This window comes from Schistocerca gregaria, chromosome 5, assembly GCF_023897955.1.
Source record: "Schistocerca gregaria isolate iqSchGreg1 chromosome 5, iqSchGreg1.2, whole genome shotgun sequence".
NCBI classification, from domain to species: domain Eukaryota; kingdom Metazoa; phylum Arthropoda; class Insecta; order Orthoptera; family Acrididae; genus Schistocerca; species Schistocerca gregaria.
This window is the reverse complement of record NC_064924.1, coordinates 386676614-386695657: the sequence shown is the minus strand read 5'-3', so window position 1 is coordinate 386695657 and position 19044 is coordinate 386676614. Positions and strand designations below refer to the sequence as shown.

General features: G+C 38.7%; 1 protein-coding gene across 3 annotated transcripts in view; it reads right to left on the bottom strand.

The window, feature by feature from the left end:
* The window catches only part of LOC126271940 (RNA-binding protein 25), a 180700-nt gene that overhangs the window by 121205 nt on the left and 40451 nt on the right, over positions 1-19044 (bottom strand). For all 3 annotated transcript variants that reach the window (XM_049974363.1, XM_049974361.1, XM_049974364.1), the window contains 5 exons: positions 10303-10403; positions 10174-10217; positions 4768-5023; positions 4154-4291; positions 1053-1250 (listed from right to left, as the gene is read on the bottom strand). In XM_049974363.1, the coding sequence (XP_049830320.1) occupies positions 1053-1250; positions 4154-4291; positions 4768-5023; positions 10174-10217; positions 10303-10403 (737 nt within the window). The remainder of the gene's footprint in view (positions 1-1052; positions 1251-4153; positions 4292-4767; positions 5024-10173; positions 10218-10302; positions 10404-19044) is intronic.

The window sequence follows — 19044 nt, the reverse complement described above, 5'->3', positions numbered from 1 at the left end:
CTTGCCGATGACGACGATGAAGACGGTTTTAGCGATGAATCGGACAACAGTGACGATGGCGAGCTGGATGGAATTGCGCCATTATCGCTGTAAATTGGTGAGCGAAAAAATTCTAATATTGGTTATTTATTGCAATCTCAGTTATTATTTATTTTGTAAACTACGTACATTATTGATTTTAAAGTACCAGTCGTCAGATGCTTGTTTTTTGTATTTCTTTGCTCCGTTATCGAAAAGGTGCGCATTGTTATGCTTTTACATGCATTATTATACGGTTGTTTACTTCCTGTCATTGTAGTACAACTAAAAACGAGTTTTTATATACATTGTAATTGCTCAATCGCTTGCATTTACGAGACGGGACGGAAAACTGTATCGTCTGCTGTGTGTATAGAGGCTGCTGTTGCAACATCGCTATTACAGTATAGCCAACCTAACTAGACCAAAAGCGAACTGCCAAGTGCAATGTTTCGCCGACCGGGGTATATTTTACCTCCGGAATATTTTACCCAAGAGGATGCCATCATCAATTAATCATACAGTAAAGCTGCATGCCCTCGGGAAAATTTACAGCTGTAGTTTCCCCTTGCTTTCAGCTGTTCGCAGTACCAGCACAGCAAGGCCGTTTTGGTTATTGTTACAAGGCCAGATCAGTCAATCATCCAGACTGTTGCCCTAGCAACTACTGAAAAGGCTGCTGCCCCTCTTCATGAACCACACGTTTGTCTGGCCTCTCAACAGATACCCCTCCGTTGTGGTTGTACCTAAGGTACGGCTATCTGTATCCCCTCTGTTGTGCTTGTACCTACGGTACGGCTATCTGTATCGCTGAGGCACGCAAGCCACCCCACCAACGGCAAGGTCCATGGTTCATGGGGGGTTCAAGTAAATACGGTAGTTTAAGACACTCCGTAAACATAATACATGAGTAAACATTAAGCTGAAAATGTCTTACCTCTAGTTATACACCAAAGCTCAAAAAAGGAAAGGTCATATCCCTTAACATCACTAAAATTTTTCAGCCGAATCATGTAAAGTTGAAAATATCTTACCAGCTTTTGCTCTGTCCGCCTTCGCAGATGAAGCTGCATAGTTATTCATATCTGTTTCATAATCTTCCATTATAAGTTTTATTCTCTCAAGAGCAGATTTATCAGTTTGTTTCATGTTGTCATCCATATAGTCCTCTTCATCTTCTGGTGTTTCATCTTGCAATGGGGACTTCCCTTTTATCTTCTTTCGCTTTTCAGCTGAAATTATTTAACAAAACAGCCAGAATAACCAACAAATTTTCAAACAAAAAAGCTCCAGTGCATTTTGCCATAACATATCTAATCTTTTAAAAAAGGATCTAACAAAAAAGTAAATTTACCAACAAATTTAACTTGCCCAATGCCTAATGTTCACCATGCTTTAGTTACTTTTAAATAATACTTAAGATTTACAATGCTGGTATTTGTTACTCGTTTAGGGCCTTATGCTTGAAACTATGACCATATGTGCAAGGAATCCATCTCACTCACTCACACACACACACACACACACACACACACACACACACACACACACACCCAGCAACGTACAGGTGAGCTACAGTGACAGTACGATGTAGACAGACAGAGAGAAATCATGTGTGCGTGCTAGTTAGCTTTGGAGGAGGACACTGCCCAAACTAGATGTAAAATCCTTGGGTCTTGCAATCCAACTGCCCACATTATGTAATCTACACCCACCTTTACAAATTATGGGTGAAATAATAAAACTTTTGTAATAATTAGTTTTTCCATTTAAAATTACCCACCTCATTAAATTGGCAGAGTATCCAATGAAGGTGTCAGTAAATTTGGAGGACAAGACATAAGTTTCTAATATGAAATATATCTCACAGGAAGGCAATTGTAGTATTACAACATACCACATTTTAAGTCTTATAAGACATTACGTACTATTAGACACACCTTAATTTTCAAGCTTTTTTAGAAAAAATAACATTTTTACAATTTTTATTATTAGACTGCAAAGACAGACTAAAAAAATTCTTAGTTTATAACACCAAAGTGACTTCAAAATTCCTGAAAATCATCATCTGAACTTTCTTCTTAAGACTGTGTGCCCGACTGTCTCGGTCGGGCACACAGTTTTAATCTGCCAGGAAGTTTCAGCATCACTTATGCCGCACTTCTTGAAATATTTAAAATGCCTTCTCTCATCTAGACCACGACTGTTTTATCCAATGCCACACTTGTTTGACTGTAGATCATTCCAAAGCTCCCTTTGACATGAAATAATGTTGGTTTTCATCCTCCATCCATTTGCTTCATTCCTCGCCACAACTCATGTTCGTTGTGCTGGTGCACTGCTATTGCCAGTTCAATCCACTGTTGCCAGATAGAGATATGTTTCCCATGGCATCAAATATATGGCCATTTTTAAAACTGGTGTGAAATTTAAATCACACACTGGACATTTTTATATTAGTTTCGAGTACAGATGCACCTGAATTTTGGAGGCAATTTTTCAAAGAAAAAAGTGTATCTTATAGTCTGTAAAATATGGCAGAGCATGGTACACAGGAACAAAATTCTACAAAAATAGCACGACTAACAAACTATGTAATTATCCATGACCGATCTTGTTGAAGTCCATTGCTGTTGTTTTCTTTTAACAATCTTTATACCAAATAATTTTACTCAAGTGAGATTTAACGAAAAACGACTTAATGAAACCATGAGAAAAAGCGGAAGTCTGTTTCAGTTGCAGCTGACCTGGATGGAAAACCGGAGGTGTCATTAGAGACTTTACAAACATATTAATAAACAAAAATTCAACTGGAAAATTTAATGTGAGCTGAGAAAGAAGAATCCTATTTTTGAAAAGATCCAAAAATGAAAATTTTGGATTTTACGTCATTAAAAATGAGTCAGGAAAACTGGTCTGACAAGAGAGAAGTGGAGCAGAGTGATCAAATCAGGAAAACAGCACTCTAATCAAGTCATACAATATTGGAAAAACTTGGTATTCAATTATAGATAGTAGTTCATATAGTCCAAATTAAAGTGTTGCATAATGTAGTTAAATGAAAGTTTTTGATACTGAACTAGTAAGAAATATAATGTGAACTCTGTTGTTTTTGCAAACTTACTGAATTAATGAGAGGGAAAAGAGCTTTTTTCTCTCCTTAAGAATCAGAATTTCAGCAACACCTTAGCTTTAATGTGTTGTCAGAATGAAAAAAGTAAAATACAAATTGAATTAGGCAAAGGATCAATCTTGCCTGAGAAGGTGGACATAGAAACAGAGAAGTTTGGGTGCACAATCAACTCTGAACACTGATACAATGCAGAAACGTTTTATGGGTTTATTTGCAGTCATTATTTGCACAGTCCAGTATGTAAATTGACCTTTTCTTGTGAGGGTATTCAACGACCTTTCCTTACAAATTCACGTTTCATTAGGACAATGTTAAATATGTTCCTACAATTTCTTTCCCGAACATATTCTGGACAACCATCAGACTATCAAATATGGTATGAGAGCAGTGGTAGGTGTTAAGTACATCATAACAAGTTTCTATGACATCTATAAAGAAACAGATGTCCACCTTCTCACGCAAGATTGATCCCTTTGCCTAATTCAATTGGTCTTTTACTTTTTTTCATTCTGACAACATATTAAAGCTAAGGTGCTGCTGATATTCTGACTCATAAGGAGAGAAAAAAGCTCTCTTCTCTTGTCCCTCTCATTAATTCAGCAACAGAACAGAGTTCACATTATATTTCTTATTAGTTCAATACCAGAAACTTTTATTTGACTACATCCAAGCTACCCTAGTGACATAATATTCTACTTGACACACACACACACACACACACACACACACACACACACACACACACACACACACACACACGAGGGGGGGGGGGGGGGGAGAGAATTAATTTTGAAACCCATTAATGATCAGCTTATTATTTTCATGAAACATATTGGTGCCATTCAGAATGTGTAAGCTACTTTGCCATCTTAATCCATGATTTAGGATTAGATTACAAATTCAGACCTGCCACCACAGGTAACAAGTTAATTTACAGTATTCCAGATGAGAGATTTACCTTTTTTTTGCTATTGTTACTGCCTTTTAACTATAAGCTATTACCTTTGTATTCATCAAGAACAGTTTTTGTTTTTGCATCAACTTTGACCACCAACTTTTTTCCACCGATCTCCATGTCATGAAGTAAGCGAATTGCTCTCAGGCCAGCATCTGGACTCCCAAACTCACAAAATCCAAAGGCTGAAAATTGAAATAAATTTTTATACACAATAATGAATAAAAACACCAACTGTATTATAAAGAAAATTTACTTGAGAAACAGTAAAATTACAACAAGACAGAATAACTAGCCCATATTTACCTCCAGGACATAAAACTGTAAACCTGTTTTCAGAACTGTTGGTTCCTCCCCAAAGGAGAACTGAGGAATACGTTTGGAAAGGAGGGTATTGCCCCTCAGACTCCAGTTTGAGAGGGACTCACCTGTTGTGAGGACAAAGGGACATGAAGTTGAGGAAGGCGTTTGAGATAAATACTATTTCCTCTCTGAGGGGAAAACTACCAGTTACCAAAGCAAGGAAGATATTTTTCGCTTTCAAATGTGTCTATCAGCAGTACTGGAACTCTGCCTTCGAAATGAAAGTACCAGTCAGTGATACTGTCTCCTTGTAATTTTGCAAAAAGTGTCATACAATTTGATGCTGAACTCCCATTACCTTGCACTCTCTTCCATGAGACAACGTGTCCACATGCAGCCAGAATGTGCCTTATCATTGCATCTGGAGCTCTTTCAGTTATGTTTCCCACAAATACTGTAACAGGTGGACCAGATGGTTCACTCTGTCTTTTGGTGAATGAAGCAGGTCGAACAGTTGTTGGTGCAGCATGATGTGTCACAGTTGGTTGCTGTGGTGGTCTGTACGTTCTTATTGGTGGCGCTGGCATTGGAGGCATTGGTGGTGCAGCCAACATCTAAAGTAAACAAAAATTCAGATATTAATCAAGGTGTATATTACGATGATTCAAAACTAGTTATAGCTCCATACACAACCAGAACACGCTTCATGTGACCTTGACTACTTCTACACTACTCATTTTTCCAACTTCTTGTACATTTTCATCTTGCTTCTTCTACATTTACACATATAGTCCACAAGCTATTACACAATGTGTGTCAGAGGGCAATTTAAAGCAGTACTGATGATTTTTTGTCCTATTCCACTCACACTTGGAGTAAGGGGGCACACAATATAATTTCTTTTCTGGATATCATGCAGAATGGAGGTTGCAGATTTGCTGTACGGACTCCTTCAAATACTAGTTCATCGAACAGTATTATACAAGATTTTTGTCTACTCTCTTTTGAAGGCTACCGTATTTAATGTTTGCATGCAGCCGTGTTAAACTTGTCAAAAGTTGTCAGCATTTTGACAAGTAACACCATCAGTTCCAAGGCATAACCTGCAGCCCAACCTCCTAATGTTACACAATTTAAACTCATAGGGGAAGGGAGCAGCACACTTGCAGACCATGTAAGAGGCCACACAGATAGATGAAATAACACGGGATGTCCAGGCTAGAGGTATACAAAAACATTTGTTTATATTTCAGTACATGTTAATTTTCATAGCTTTATTTGTTCAACATTGTGTACAGGAACTAAACATTTTTATGCATGTTAGTACAGTTATTTGAGGGCACATTTTGTAGCTTGACAGATATCAAAACAGTACTTCATTTCCTCCCACATGTTCATGCACTAGACAGGTGTTATGACCTCTACTGCGGCGAAGACCCGTTGTTTCAACTTTACCAGATCTCATACCATTGCTCTGTAAACGATGTCCTTGATAAACCCCCATATACTGGTATCTTAGATTGGGAGACCGAGGGAAATTGAGAAATGTGGTAACCGGCCCATGATAGTGGGGTGTAACACCATCCTGCTGGAAAACCACGTCAGGAGACACCAGTGGAACTGCATAGTTTTCCAACATATTGAGATCAATCCACACAATAACAGTTGGTGTGCCTCTTTCATACTCAATCAATTCTCCTGGAGTCTCACTTCCCCCAATATTCAACAGTTATGTTGGTTAACATTGCCACAGACATGGAAGTTAGATTCATCACTGAACAGCACTGAATTGAGGTAGTAGCTTTCTTATCTATATGACGCAACAGTTCAACAGCAAAATCACATTGCCTGCTTTAGGCCTCATGCTTAATGTGATGCAATAGCTCGATTTTGTTGAGCACACAAGCGAAGATGTTTATACAGAAAGTTGTACATCAATGAATGGGGGACATCAAGTTCCCTACTAGCTTGTCTAATGGATTTACATGGGCTTCTAGAAAATGTTTCAAGTGCATGTTCCACAGTCTCTTCATTCACTTGTGTTTCAGGATTTCTTCCAGCATTTGAAATCAAGCTTCCCATTTCTCAAAGAGTTTTGTCCCACTGATGAGTGGACTTACACGAGGGAGGATCCAAATTCCATTTTCATCTTGCACACTGCTGAACATGTGTTACTTTTTAACAGTCTACTAATCAAGCACACATGGCAGCTTTTTTCGTGGCATGAACATAGTATCTGTCAGGAGTACGTCTGCCAGCTCCAGGGTGAACATTTGTGTGCATGCTCCATACGACCAAGTGCTATTCACCTAATGGTAAGGATCATATATTAGAGTGTGTCTATCAACCTAGTATTACCCAATAGCATAAAATTAGATTACGCGCACTTGTTTGCTTATACTTCTTGCCGTGACACCCTGTGTAACACTGGTGCCACTGTTTGCCAAAGGTAACTACCACTAAGACGTATCAACAGTACACAATGAGTGGCGAGAGACAGGTTGGTGGAATGAGAGAAGGGGGTGCCAAGGGCTATGGGGTGTAAAGAGGGCTTATCTGCAATCTGCAGTGAGAGGAGACATACCAGCAACACCTCCTCCCCCCCCCCCCCCCCCACACACACAAACATACACACATAATTAAGCGCAAAGAAAGTTGCAGAGTAAAAAATGCCTTTGTGCTTGTGAGATTTTTAAGGGCAAAAAGCATACTACACATCAGTTGGAATGGCAATAATAACAAAACAAGGTAAGATAAATAACCAGGACAGCAAGCATATGGGGCCAAACAAGTGTCCCCTGAGGCACTGCACGTGATGGGAGCTGTTCTCCCCACATCCATCTCACTCCCGATCCATTAGAGCTACATGGTCAAGGCAGCTGGCAAAGGGAGGTCTCCCAGACACATACTGTAGTGGGATCCCTACAGAAAGACAACTGGGAAGGCATAATCACTAACATCAGAAAGGTTATGAATACCAGATATCACAGGTGACAAGAGTAACATTGATCAACAGCCTGCAGACTGGTCATTGAGTCAGTACCAATTAAAATTCAGTCAATAGCATAGAACATATGGCTCTGTAAATGGCTGTTAGTTCTACCATAAAAACAATACATGTTCCAAACCATAAAAGCAGATCGTGACCAGTGGGAGATGTAAAAGCATATTCCGTCCTGTCCATGGTTTTAGAATAAATGAGCAACCACCATGATACTCCTAAAGAAGAGGGAGGAATGTACAGCGAATGGTCATGGGGGTGACAAACTTTTATGTCCTCTAAACAGACCGATCACAAACTTTTATGTCCCCTAAACAGACAAGTCCTGATCTGTGCACTAACCAAGGAGGCTGTGCGGGCAAACAAGAGGGGGTTGGGTTGTTTTGGGGGAGGAGACCAGACTGCAATGTCATCGGATTAGGAAGGGAAGTCGGCTGTGCCCTTTCAAAGGAACATCCTGGCATTTGCCTGGAGCGATTTAGGGAAATCACGGAAAACCTAAATCAGGATGGACGGATACGGGATTGAACCATCGTCCTCCCGAATGCGAGTCCAGTGTGCTAGCCACTGCACCAGCAAACAAGAGAGACACATTCTAAAGAGGGTAGGCGGATATCCCAGAAGAGGACCTCGAGGTGCGTTCGAAATAATAATCCCACCTGAGGTGGGCTCAGCACCACCTGTATGCAAAACTTTGGCTGACTGGAAAATTTTTGAATGGTGGCACTCCAGTAAGCAGACTATCTATGGGATCAGTCTGTAACACACCAGTAGCCGGCCTTACACCACAATTATGGATTGGGTCTAGCAATTTCAAAACTGAGCCATAAACCTGACAATCATAGTCCAAAGGGGATACGACCAAGATCCGGTACATATAGAGGAGAGCAGCATGATTGCATTGTTCTCATCTCAGTGTAAATAAGTGACTTGCCTGGAGGCAAATAAATGTTACAAATGGTGAGAGCAGTGTGGTTTGCACTCTTACTGGGACTGCTTCCAATATCATACAAAAGCGAATACATTCACTGACGTCTGAGCAAGCTGATTTACAGACCCCTATAGATGCTCTCTCAGGGCCTGTAAGATTCCAACAGAATGCATGGTTATCTCAAAGAGTTGGAGAATAATCATCAGTTGTTTGTGTTTCTTGGAGAGCAACACAGTTTTCAGAACATGGGGAAATTAGTAGCATAGTTCCCAGTGGGTGACAGTAATATCCAATGCCTTTTGATTGGATTGTCGTGTTAAGGCTGTCCTGGTTAAGCATAAAGTGGCCAGGAGGATAACTCATTTCCCAGAATCAGTATCTGTCACCAGTGGGGATCGCACAACATCAATGAAGACTGGTTTGGAGTCTGACAGTGTGGAGGGATCTGGCATCTGTGGCGAAGTCACCAGGGCAGCCTTCACCATAGGTTTTTCCCTTTTTAATTTTCACAACTTTTGGCAGGTGGTATCCTTGTGAGGACTTACCACTGTGGGGTGAATGAATGGGAAAATGGTGGGAAAGTTGAGAGACCACAGCCCACAGCTCGTTCGGCCACTGGCCAGTATTGGGCCTCTGATCTGTAGATTTCAGGTGAGTGGCTCTGAGAGGGAGCCCTGTCACTGATAGATGATGGAGGAGGAAGTCATACACCAGGTACTGCTGCTGAGATTGGATATAATCAATCACTTCTTCCAAGCTTCAAAATCTGAGATATGATCTTTGACCCTCAGTTCTTGAATTTTGCATTCCTCAAGCAGGTTAGCACACTTCGAGGATAGTGGGGGGTGGTAGTGCACACAATGAATTTTGTGAAGCGGCCGGTCACAGTCACCATGAATCAGGTTGTGTGTGCACTTAGAATACATATTCCCGAAGTGGTGGCACTTAAAACGCCAAATGTGATACAGGTAACATAGTTTCACATCGCACAATGAACATATGATTTTTACACTTTCCTGGAAGGGAATCCCATCAAAAGTGAGAATGAATGCATCGCTGTCTTCCTTGTTGTCTGGCAGGCTTTGATTTATATAATGTACAAAGTTGATCCCCCACATTCAAAGTGTTCACATAGTTCCTTGTCTGTATTCATCCTTAAGTCCTAGTGAAAAATTTCTCTCTGTAACATGTTGACATTATAATGGAGAATGATTTTGGGGGGTTGGGGAGAGTGGAGAGGAGGTGGGGGGTTGGAGAGAGAGAGAGAGAGAGAGAGAGAGAGAGAGAGAGAGAGAGGTAGGAGGTTGGGAGAGTGGAGAGAGGTAGGAGGTTGGGAGAGTGGAGAGAGGTAGGAGGTTGGGAGAGTGGAGAGAGGTAGGAGGTTGGGAGAGTGGAGAGAGGTAGGAGGTTGGGAGAGTGGAGAGAGGTAGGAGGTGGGGAGATTGGGGAGGGGGAGAGGCAGTGGAGAGGGGATGGAGGGTGGGGAGGGGTTGGAGAGGTTGGACGGAGTGGTTGGAGACAGAGAGAGAGAGAGAGAGAGAGAGAGAGAGAGAGAGAGAGAGAGAGAGAGAGAGAGAGAGAGGTGGCTGCTTGAAGTTTCAGAGTTTTTTTGTCTATATGTAGCTAATGAGTAATGCCATATTCACAAGAAATTATAGTGTGAATATCCATATACAGTACTATTCACAATTAATTGGCAACAATATTACACTGATTCAATATTATTACTGAAACAAATTCTGTAAAAATGACCATTTCCTTCAGGTAGTACTATCTATATGGCAAAAACATAAATTAAGTATCTATTTGGCAGAAACATAGATCAGTCTTACGTGAGGTGGCATAGGCATCACAGCAGGCATTAGCGGCGGTGGACCTAGAACAAAAATAATCTCTCTTATTGCATTCTATCATCCAGTAATAGATTGTTCTACAGTAAAAAATTAAGAGAAAATACAAACCTCCTATAGGCATGTAGGGCATGGCCATTGCAGGTGCCATTGGCGGGATCCCAGGCACCATGGGTGGGCGCCCTGGATACGACATCACCATGAACCCAACACTACAATAAATGAAAAAAAAAATTGTTATAATTAAGATATAAAGACATAAAATACGTAATTTGATTAATTAAAATGCTTGCTGCAACATTCAATCAATCTTGTCAAATGCTCTTTGGAAATAATACCATTGACTCCCAATAACCATGTGTGATGCCAACAATAACAAACACTTATTAACAGTAAACCAAATAAACCATAATGGGGTCATGCGTATTTTTAACAAAAGTTAATTCTTGTAAACAACTAATCAAATATCTGAATCACTTCCAGCAAAATAATTTGGGGTGGGGGGGAGGGCGAGGAGGAAGATAGCTTGAACAGCAATTCTATGTAAGTAACTAGCTTGAACAGCAATTCTATGTAAGTAACTAGCTTGAACAGCAATTCTATGTAAGTAACATAAAGCAACACTAAAGTTGCCTAGAAACGTTTAAAACGTTTAATCCATTCAAACTCCAGTTCTCAAATCATCTAGCAGAATTATTCAGTTTATGCATTTTAGAATTAACCATCTTGAGAGAGCCTTGTCAAAAGAAAAAAAAACTGTACATAAATTTACACAAGTGGTGAATACTATATAAGATAAATATCTGCTTCTTTTTATATTGTATGTTCAGGAAATTTTTTGCCAGAATATCATAAAATAAATAAAAGAACCATTTAATTTGTAGAACTGAATGAAGGGTCTACATATAAAATGTGTCAAGTTGCAACTATCCTCTCAAGAGAAATACACAGCTCAACAAGAAAAAGTCACACACACATAAGATGTGTCAATGTAACTTTGAATGGCGATTTTCTGCGACAGGTAGAAAAGCCACCACAGGTCATTAGTATTGTTCAGGTTTACTGTTATTACCAGGCTTGGTAGGACATGTAAGGGATGCCGACAGATGTTGAGTGATCCCTGTGAAAGACATGGAGATGCTGCTTACTCTTGTGAGACAGCATTATCAGCATCTGACAATTTGAAAGGGTTCTCACTGTGGGTCTCCAGGTGGCCAGATAGTCTAATCATGCAACATCCATATTTGTGGGGCACTCACTCAGATATCACAGTGGCCTATTCTTTAGGATTCAGACTGACCACCAGAAGGGGGATCACTGTATTGTGCACCAAGCACATCATACTACTACTCATGTACACCTGTCATTTGAGACCAAGTAATGGACTCTGGAATATTCTGTGTAATCCTTCACCATTAGTCAGAGACTAGCAGCAGCCAGACTTAGCAATTAGGTCCCTGTGTAACTTAACAGCAACATCACAACACAAATGGTTGCCTTTGGAATGGTGCCATGACTGGGAAGCATGGACTGATGAATGGTGTCACATTGTGTTCAGTCAGTGAATATGGCAGAAACCTGGAAAGAGGTGCCATTGTTCCAATGATTTGGAGAGGCACAGTAGTGTTATTCTAGTTTCCATTGCCTGTGGAGCCAGCAGGTATGAATTCAGATCACAGATAGTAGTGATGGAGGGAACTCTGATGGCACAATGGCATTAGCACTCAAATGAAGTATCGTAGTGCCGTTTTTCAACAGGACAGTGCTGATCCACACACAGCATGCACATCTATGTACTGTGTGTAATGTTGAGATACTTCCATGACCAGCAAGATCCCCTCATATGCCAACTATAGGATGTGTGGGGCTAGTTCAGATGTCAGAACAGTCCCAGTATCATTATCCAGGACCAGTTACAAGAGTTGTGGGACAGCTTGTGTCAAGAGAGGATACAATGGCTTTATGATACTCTTCCCAACTGAATCAACACACGCATCCACGCCAAACAATTTGCATTGTCTTACTCATAAGAAAGGTAATACTCTCAAGTTCTTTGCAAATACAAGCTGCATTTTGTAATCACTGAAATAACATCACAAACCCTCTCAAATTGTGAAATTTTTCTTCTTCCACTTCCTCCTCCTCTTCTGATTACTTCACATTTTTAGTCAGGACTTTTTTTTCCAGATATTCCAAGCACCTGATTGACAATATAGCACTGTTTCACAATATATGGTTCCAACATGTGAACTCTAATCTGAATACATATTTAAATGGCTTGATACCAAATTAAGCCACCAACGAATATTCAGCATTCAGAAGAGAAGCAATGTTTACCAACTGTAGAATCAAGAATAATATAGGCAAGCTAACAGGCACTCACATGCGAAAAACCAAACGTTAAATCTCAAGAATTTAAAATATTTTCAAGCTGCTCTCTTCATTAGAAGAAATGGATAAGTAGAAAGCTAAAGTAGGATAAGTAGAAAGGAAAAGTAATGACCAAAAATTCCTGAAAGGAAAGTAGAACTTGTTCCAAACCAAGTGAAGAGAGAGAGACCAGATGCAATAGAGGACTTAAAAGCAACAGTGGACTAACAACTAACAGACAAATTCTGTATTACTTATAATGAGCTGCAAGCAATCAAAAGATGAGAGCTAAACATGAAATAAGAGTAGAAAAGTAGAAACAATAGTTCCACAAACCTATTTAAAAAAAAAGGTATGAAAGAGATTGAGAGAAGGTGATGAATTGAGAGAAAGAGGAAATTTGTCTACTGTTTCATAGCTTGATCCTCATTTCCTTCTAATCCCTTTCGCATGGTGAAGAAACACCTTCACAAGTTTGATGAGTGCCCTCGTCTTATTAGTTCATATATTTCTCCCTCAGTGTCATGTAAGTAATAGAGATCAGAAATGAGCTGTGTATACTCGCTTTAAACTAGTCAGCGAATCCTGCGATATCATCTCCAAACTCGACGTCTCCATGTGGCATGAACTCTACTCTTGAGCCTTCACCACCACCAACTTGTTACCGGAGTCTTTGTTGGGTACAAGTGCACTTGACTCACTCACAAAGGGAGTGAGTACATGAGTTTGCAAACATAACCACGGACTAGCATCATTCTCACTACACACGCAACCATTTTGAAAGAAATTTCTGCCATTAAACTGTACATTGCTATTCATTTATTTCATGCACTAATGTTTTCAGCTTCACAGCCATTCGCAAATGAAAGCTGAAATGCCACAAAATGTCGATCTGCCTAAATGACAGAAACAAGTTATATACCAATAAAATCAGCTGATCAGTTAGCATTGAATATGGTTCTGTTTTTACATACATTTATACAGATTAAACTTTTTTGAAGACTGCTGTAAATTTATTGTAATATTTAACATATATTCAGAGAACGTGTAACAATTACACTGAATACATTCAGGGCATTGCCAAGTATATAACAACAGTACCAGAAAACATGATATGAGGACAAACTTCAATCACTAAACGGTTATTAGTTATTGAAATAAATTACAGAAATAGTGCTCTTTTTTGTTGTAGGGATACAACAGTGACATTGCTCCTTTTTGTTTTCTAATGGCGGGGGGTGAAATAAACAAGAATACAACCATTTTAATTGCACTGGACTTCATCTGGAGCTTGAATTACAGTATGAAACTTATTCCACATACCATCATGAGTAGCATTACACTCCTGCATGCTTCAATGAGAGAGAACAAGTCTAGGAGTACAAAGTGACCATAGTGCCACAATTTTCAGACTCATCATCCTCGCGGAGCTACAATGAAGTGACCATAGAGCCACAATTCACCAACTCATCACCCTCGCGGAGCTACAATGGGAACACAAGAAGACCGTTAAGAGCTGATATTACAGGCTATGCTTTGATTTGTGAAGTATGTTACCCAAATGTCAGACTCTTACTCGCTCCGTTTCTGATCTCAAGTAAGTAAATGCTACACACACACACACACACACACACACACACACACACACACACACACACAGGCATGTGTGTGCACCCAGCAGGACACACGGGCACTGGTAAATGTTATGAATACAGTGTGTTATCAGTGAAATATTATAATGAAAACAAGGTTTTATGCAAAAGCTGTGAGAGTTAATTTTCTTTTAAAACCTATTACTCACTTACTCACGAAAATTATTTCATAAAAGAAGTCAGCATATTACTTAAAATGTTATGCACACCATATGAACTCTAATGACAGCTAGGAGGAAAAGCTAGTTTATACACAACTTAATATGGTACTAACATGCAGTACAGTCTCCTACCACGAAATTCCAACTTTTAAGAATGTTTGCAATAAAATTCATAAGTTTTGAGAATGGTGTTAGATTTATTAATAATGACATGCCCTATGAGGACAGAATTACTGAAAGAGCATCAAGCCTACAGTTATAGAACATAAGAGCAAGAGTAATCGGATATTAATAAAAGAAAAACGAGAAACCATTACAATTCAACATCCTACCAGCAATGAGGTTATAGCCTGAGTGCAGCCTCAAATGGAGAAGAAGGGAGCGAAGACAACACAACTGGAGGCCTAATAAGGTAATGGAAGAGGAGGAAACATTTAAGAACGTAGGTCACTCAGTGTTCTAGTTACAAATTTTTTTAAACTTCTTCAAATTTAAATTGATGATGCAACTTTCCACTAGTATCATCACTCACCAGTACAGAAGAAACCTCATGTAACGGTTTCCATATACCTCTTCAATCGCTGCCCATAGTTCTCACAATTCTCAGACTTGACACACCTGCTCACTGTTCCTCCACATCACTTTTACCTTCTTTCCCTGTACCATAGATACTTTGGATAAGATTATTAGGCACCTAATATGATGGTTGATCCCGGGTGAATTTTTTGAATTGTATTTGTCAAAAATATTTTTACTGATTATTTGTAGCTGTCATAAGTGACAGTGTGATAACCTGTGTTGCTATGCCTAGGACTGTCGGGCAAACCTTTTGGAATGACTACATGAGAGAAAAGAAAGTGTGTTTTTTTTGTTTTTTTTTCCCTCCTCTCTCCAGGTAAGACTATTAAGCCTAGCAGTGCCCTTGCTGTTTTGCATGAGATAGCATTTGCATCTACAAGACTTCATAACCAAAAAAATTAATTCAACACTACATGTAAAGCTTTTAGATCTGTTCTGGAAACTGAACTACTCACAGCTTGTTAAAGAAAGATAGAAGTGGATCAATATGAGAGAGAATCCATTCCAAATCCACAAATGAAATATTCAGCATGTAAAACATTCTGCTGGAGTCACACGAACTGCAACATTGCAAACCCAAGCAACTGTGCACTCTTCATAAATAACTTTTTGATTCATTTTGTGTATTTACCATCTAAACTGCTTCTTTTGTAACTGAACTCTGAGTCTTCATCTCTTTGCTGTAGTTCTTATGTTTTCATCCTTCATATGCAAATATGGACACCAATTCCAGGAAGTCACACACTTGTATTAACCCAACAACAATTTTACCTATTCCTTGCCCACATACATGGTTTTTGAATCTTTTCTTGTGAAAATGGGTATTATCAAGCACAACAATTTTACAGTGTTTTTTCCAAAGATTGCATCACTTAATACCTTCACGAAAATAGGTAAACTGTAATTAACACATCAGACTTAAAACACTGGCCAGTTTTGGTGGTTTTGGGGTGCTAAATACAATATTCATGATCATAACTGACAATACTTTGAACTGTGAGACTGCAATATCTTGTGGTTGAGAATTTACTTGGAACTCCCACAACAACTAACTAAACAGAATGGCTTACAAATCAAAGGAATTAGAGTCTGTGTCCCCTCCACCAGAGTACAATCTACCTTCCCATTAGCTAAATACTTATTATTTTATGGTTGGTGTTTGGCTACTGAGTACATTTCAGCTGTATGCAATTCTGAAATTAAAGAGCTTTGAGTGGGAAAAATTGCAATAAATGTACTTGTGAAGCTGTTACTTCTTCGGTAGTGCTTAGTTTTCATTCCACATGCAAAGCATTTATCATCCAACCATTTCATTTGGAGGTAATATACTGACTGCTATCATCAAAGAGATACTTATCAGCTTTAACAAACACACATTGCAGCTCCAGAATACTTCAAAAAAAAAAAAAAAAAACAATCCATTAACATACAACTACACAACACATCACTGTGCATAAAACATTCTAATATTATGAAAGCTGGAAATTGCTACATTGACAGAAGGTGCCACTGTAGCAAATATGTGACAGTACCCATCTCCATATGTAAGTAAGTTATTGGTACACTCAAATATTTTTAATAGAATATAAATAATGTGGATGAAAGTAAAACTATAAATGTCCCCTTTCTACACTAACACTTTTAAGTTGGCTACAAATACATCCAGGGTATATAAAGCAAATTAACAGAGCATTCACATCTATGATATTAATTTAACATGAATTTTCCCATTAGGGGAAACATTGGTGACTATGAAAGTTTCGGTCAGGCCTGGAGGCATGCTCATACAGCCTAAAGTTTAAAGCAACTGCCCACAAAAATTAGGAATCCAGGCTCAGGTCCCACTTTGGCACCTATTTACAACTGTCACAACAAATCTATTGTATGTGGTAGTGGTCTAGAAAATTCCAATAGAGAAACATTTCCCTTTGAAATGAAAATCTAGAGGTCGGTTAACTGCTTTGTCCATTGCTCAATGAACAACACATGACCAATGACATTGGATTCTCTCGGCTCTCCTTCTTGCATAACCACAATTACTCAAGTGAGCTGGTGTAGTTTTAATTCACCAATAGTTACTAGGCTCATCTGCTGATTGCAGAATTTTGAAAAAAAAAAATTACAATTCTGTTTTATTGGGAACACCAGTGAGTGCTTCTTTAGAAGATAATTTATTTTCCAGCACAATCACATGAATTTCAATACCAAATTGTCAGTTTGAGCCATCACTGGCCATCTTCAGATCTGGTAATGGCCAAGGCCAATAACTTCATAATGCCTATAGAGATGCCTATGAGCACTGGTTTTGAAAATAATTTATTTTTCTAGGCAATCACAGGAATTTCCATGTGAAATTACCGGTTTTGGCAATCATCAGTTCTGAAAATGACCCATGATGGCCAATCCAGTTATTTTGTATTAAAATTCAAGTAAACTTTGCACAAAATTTATTATAAGTCGCCGTTCCTTACATATACGTCCATGGCGATTAGCTTGCTATATTACTCTATGCATTCAGAGATTTGTTCACAATTTGTGTGTTCTTATCATTAATGCTGTCAGTAGTCTAGCCTTTGAACGGTTTGCTTCATGCACTTCAAGTATCATTAGAATAGCTGTCTGAAATGATTATTTCCAAGATGAAGAATGTCACTGGACATATTTTGCTTCTACAGTAGAACATATCCCTCCTGAACCAATTTTTTGTTTAGAGCCATTACTGAGAACATAATTACTGACTGTAAAACTAGTGTAGAAGTTTCGATTATTTCAAAATAAATGTGAAACACAATGATCTGCAATCAGACATACATGCTAGTGCATATCAAGCCAGTTAGCTTTTCAAAGTGCTATATTAACTATCATTAATTAAATCCCCTTGTTAAACAGATTTGTGATATACACACATACTAAATTATGAAATTCCAATCAAATAATTACTATTCCTCTACATTGAAAATCCATTGCTTTGCAGCTGAAAAATCAATAAACAATTTTCAAAGACTTATGTTTTTAATTACACATGGGAGCATGAAAAGGCATTATTTCAAAAACAAAGAAAAGCCCATCAGCGGCTTAAATCCATCCATTTAATCTCAATGTCTTTAACTGGCATTTTCACAGCAGTATACGGATTTTTCAGCTCACTAAAATCAACAAAAAGTGAAGATGTAATGCTTGTTTTTAGTACAACAATTATTTTTACAAGTGTCAGAACAAAGCATTGAAGACAAAAAAGAAATGATAATTTTATTACTCTCTGAAGTCATGAAATTAAAAACTTTGAACATTTTCACTGATTAAGTCCACTGAAAAACCACCTACTTTTTCTACGGAACAAAATACAATCTCCCACAAGTTGTGAATGTTTGTATTAGTTGCTTACACTAAAAACCTTACAAAACCTAGTCTTCAAAACAATTAAAGGAGAAACTACTATTCATTGCATTAATACAATTCACAGAAGAGTTTGCAGTGAACAACAAATTTAGAAAACAACCAATTAAGCTACATTTAACTGATGAGACAGAACGCCAACTTAGGAAGGGATGACAGACAAACTATAAGTTTCTAACAAAGAGATAGAGGGGCTGGCCAGTACTTACCTCAGCTCAGTACAGCCGATAGATACACAAAAAACAACCGAAAATTTACGTTCCTAGCTTTCGGAATAAATGTTCCTTCATCAGGGAAGAGAGAGGGGAAAGAAAGAGAAGAAGGGAAAGTGGATTTAGTTACTCACAACCCATGGGTAGCAAGGATCCTTGCTACCCTCCCTGTTTTCCTTTCCCTGTTGCTTCATAACCTGGGTTGTGAGTAACTAAATCCACTTTCCCTTCTTCTCTTTCTTTCCCCTCTCCCCTCCGCGATGAAGGAACATTTATTCCGAAAGCTAGGAATGTAAATTTTCGGTTGTTTTTTGTATATCTATCGGCTGTACTGAGCTGAGGTAAGTACTGGCCAGCCCCTCTATCTCTTTGTTAGTATTTGTTTCACATCTTTATATGAGATTTTCCATTAATTATTTAAACTATAAGTTTCCGAGTTCAAAATTTGGATGATCATTTGGATGCTCATTCACAGGAAACACA